Source organism: Gekko japonicus, unplaced genomic scaffold (assembly GCF_001447785.1).
Source record: "Gekko japonicus isolate JY-2015 unplaced genomic scaffold, Gekko_japonicus_V1.1 scaffold1031, whole genome shotgun sequence".
NCBI lineage: Eukaryota > Metazoa > Chordata > Lepidosauria > Squamata > Gekkonidae > Gekko > Gekko japonicus.
This window is the reverse complement of record NW_015177041.1, coordinates 171961-175815: the sequence shown is the minus strand read 5'-3', so window position 1 is coordinate 175815 and position 3855 is coordinate 171961. Positions and strand designations below refer to the sequence as shown.

The window sequence follows — 3855 nt, the reverse complement described above, 5'->3', positions numbered from 1 at the left end:
CGGGCTCCGGCCACCTGCGGGGGGGGGGGCGGCGGCCTTCAGCCGGGTACTTTTCTCTCCCCGCGAGCAGAAGTGGTCCAAAGGGAAGGTGCGCGACAAGCTCAACAATCTCGTCCTCTTCGACAAAGCGACCTACGACAAGCTCTGCAAGGAGGTGCCCAACTACAAGCTCATCACGCCGGCCGTGGTCTCCGAGAGGCTCAAGATCCGGGGCTCTCTGGCCCGGGCCGCCCTCCAAGAGCTGCTTAGTAAAGGTAGCCATGTATGCATTCGCCCCACCACCACCGCTGTCGCCAGGGGACTCCTTCCTTGCCAAGTGGCTCAAGGCAGGGCAAAGTGTTGCACGCCAAGAAGGGCTTCTCAAAACCCACCTAAAACGGCCTGCTTCCCCATGCAACTGTCTCACCGGTTATGTAACATCTTGCGTGCACCCACCCCCATTTGACAAAGCTGGGCATTCTTTGAGGTAGTGATGGGATAATCCCCATGAATAGGTGGAGAGTTGAAATAGGACTGCTGAGTCTTGGATAGTATTGTTGGCTCAGCCATGCAGTTCTCTGGGGGTCGGTAATTCTTAAGATACCTCTGACCTGGATGGCCCAGGTAAGTAAGCCAGATCTGTAAACTAAACAGGATCAATTCCAGGCCTCCAGTAGGGGTCAGCCACTAGAGGTCGCCATGACTTCAAGGTGTGCACACATGCACATGGACATATAAAAATACAAAAAAAGTTTTAAATAATTCTTAAGCAAGTTAGAATGAATTAAGAAGATTTAGATAAGAATACTTAAAATGATGGACGTAGGTTCACTTGGTGTGGAGCATTATGAACTCTGGTAGAAGCAGACCCCCTCCCCCAATCCTGTATATGAAAACATAGCTGAAATTGACAAGTGGAGCCAGACAGAACTAGAATTGAGATGAAATACATTTCATTGCAGTAAATCCTTTTTGTTTAAAGAATAACAGTCAGGGGAGTGCAGATGGAGGCAGGAAGAAAATAGTGTTTCTTTTTTCCCCCCCAAAAAACATTTTATTATTGGGTTATAACAACATATCCAACATTATAACATTTCCTTATTTCCAATATAGCCCTTTTCCCTTCTTCCCTCCCTCCCCTCCTCCAGGCTTCCCGCAGTGATCCCACCCCTACCAAATTTCTTATTGTTATCTAATCTTTCTACTAAACCACAGTTTAATAAGTAACTATTACTTTAACTATCTTTCTCTCATAATCTATTTTATAGGTAACATTTCTTTAACTACCATTAACTTCTATTCAACTCTTAACTCATTCTATTCCTTATAATTATTATAGCATAATAAATTGTTTCTAACATCTTAATATTTCTCTAAATATTCTTTAAAATCCATCCAATCTGCAAAAAATTCTTCGTCTTCTTTGTTAAGTTTTCTTGTCAATTTGTCCATTTCTGCCATAAAAAGCATTTTTCTAATCCATTCCCAAACCTCTGGTACTCGGTCTTGTTTCCAATATTGCGCATAGGTCATTCTTGCCGTTGTAATCAAATACCATAACAAAGTTCTCTTAGTTACATTCACTTCTTCCATCTTAAGACCCAAAAGAAGTATTTCTGGTTCTTTTTTAAAGATACATTTCAAAAAATTTTGCATTTCATTATGGACCTCCGTCCAAAAAGTCACTGCTTTATCGCAAGTCCATATATGGTAAAAAGAACCTTCTTTTTAGGCGTCATATACCATCTATACATCAGTTTAAAGCAATTTTCCTTTAAATTATTACATGTCGAAATTTTCATTGAATTTTTCCATAAACATTCCGAAGATGACATAGCTATTTCCTTATTCATATTAATTGCCCATTTTATCATTTGTTCTTTCACCATTTCGTCTTCTGTGTACCACTTTAATAGTACCTTATAAAGTTTATATCATATTTTTACCTTTTTCCACCCACACACCTTCCATTTCATTGTATTTTATCCGAAACCCAAACTCTCTTTTATTTATTTATTTATCAAATTTATACCCCGCCCTCCCCCGTTTATCAGATTTAAATAAGTCATAAATCTGTCTATAATTTAGCCAATCATATTCAAAGTCTATTTCTTCTCTTCTTTTTATCTCACAACTTCTCCCTTCTATTTTTAAAAGAAAATAGAGTTTCTTACAGATTGGGCAAGGCTAAAATTGGGAAGAAAAGCAAAGTCAAAATAAGTGAGCTAAATATTTCGGTTCTTGGACAGTTAAAGCTTTTCTCCCTTACGTTGAAAGATACACAAAGGCGCTAAGATGGGGGGTGGGATTGCTCTTTCTCCAGCCTCAGAAAATCACATTTAAACTTCTCTACCTGAAACCTACTCACTTGCGATAGGGTCTCTTACTGCAAGAAAAATTTGCTATTCTTATTCTTTCTCTGGTGGAATCTATGTAAAGATCCAGCAGTAGTACTTTGGGCCTGAGCACCTATCTATGCTGGCCCTTGCTCCTGGTTGTATTTTCTTATTCAGTGATGGCTCCCCATACCTGGTATACCTTCTAAGGTGCTGACCTTTGGCCAGCAGCCACACTCCCACAACCCTGGCTGGATGCTGATACTTCCCCTGCGCACAGCAATGTGCTCTGCAAGAAGGGGATGGCCCTTTTCCAGAAATGTGTTGCGAGTGCTGTCATGAGGCAGTTTTTCCAAACTGGCTTAGTATGCACAAAAAAACAGAAATACGAATGGTCCTTTTGTCTTATGCATTGAATGGAGCTGTTTTTCAGGTCTAATCAAGCTCGTGTCCAAGCACAGAGCCCAGGTGATCTACACCCGCAACACCAAGGGAGGTGACGCACCAGCTGCTGGGGAGGATGCTTGAGAAGGTGAGACGCTTTGGTGTGCCCAGATTCTTATGTACCTGATGGCTTGTTGGGATTCTGGCGAAGCAGGACAATATGGTTCTCATTAGTTCTCTGTTTGCTTTACAGGATCAGAAGTGATGCTTAAATTCTTGTGTATGTTCATAAAAATAAAATAATTGAACTTTTCAGACTGGTGGTGTTTAAAAAGATCTATCACATCAAGCTGTGTTTTGTGTTTGCTGCTTTTCTGTTCAGTCAGGGTCAGCACTCAAAGTGTATGGGGCTAAGGCTGCTCCCTAGTACAGAATGTGGGGTCGCACAGAGAAGCTCGGGAAAAGGAAGCTTTTCTGTTCCTATTCGCACCTTTGCTCTGAAAAGTACTTCAATAAGGACACAGAATACATTTTTATGGTTTTAATATAAATAGACAAAAAGCACGCTTTTACTCAGATGCTGGATTTTATATCTATATATAAATTCCATGGGAGGGAAAATACCAGTGTGCCCACACTGAGACAAGCACTGGTAGGAAAAGGAGGGAACTAGCAAGCAAAATGGCATCTACTCAAGTCACATATTCAAGGTTAGTTGCGCAGAGAGAGAGGGTAGGATAATTTTTTTAATCTCCCTCCCAGCAACCCTTTCCAACCTAGTATTTGACATACATTAGACTATACCAGGCATACCCAATATAGTGCACACTGACACCTTTCCTGGTACTTTACAAATACCACAGGCTCAACTTTTCATCAGCAATCAGGCAGTTTCCTCTTCTTCATTTTTGGCTTTTCCTGTCCTGCTTCAGCTTTGAACTGGTGCCTAGAGAAAGCATCACCATGAAATTAAGCAGCAGGCCATTGTCTGAACCCCCAACATCAATTAAAAATCCTTCACGCCCTGGTAACTGGAGCATAATATATCAGCTACTGAGATGCTCTAGCCAAATATTAGAGGTGTATTCTATCAAGATGGGAGTCTTGGGGCAGCCTGAAATTAAATGTATTTTGATGAACTTTTATAAGCAAGAAC

At 41.1% G+C, this 3855-nt stretch overlaps 1 protein-coding gene across 1 annotated transcript; it reads left to right on the top strand.

The window, feature by feature from the left end:
• Window positions 1-25: 25 nt before the first annotated feature.
• On the top strand, window positions 26-3018 carry RPS25 (ribosomal protein S25; the record flags this gene model as incomplete). Its single annotated transcript, XM_015428035.1, has 3 exons — window positions 26-254; window positions 2749-2847; window positions 2953-3018. Coding segments are annotated over 2 exons (324 nt in total), but the record flags the coding sequence as incomplete, so codon positions are not given.
• Between the last annotated feature and the right edge of the window lie 837 nt (window positions 3019-3855).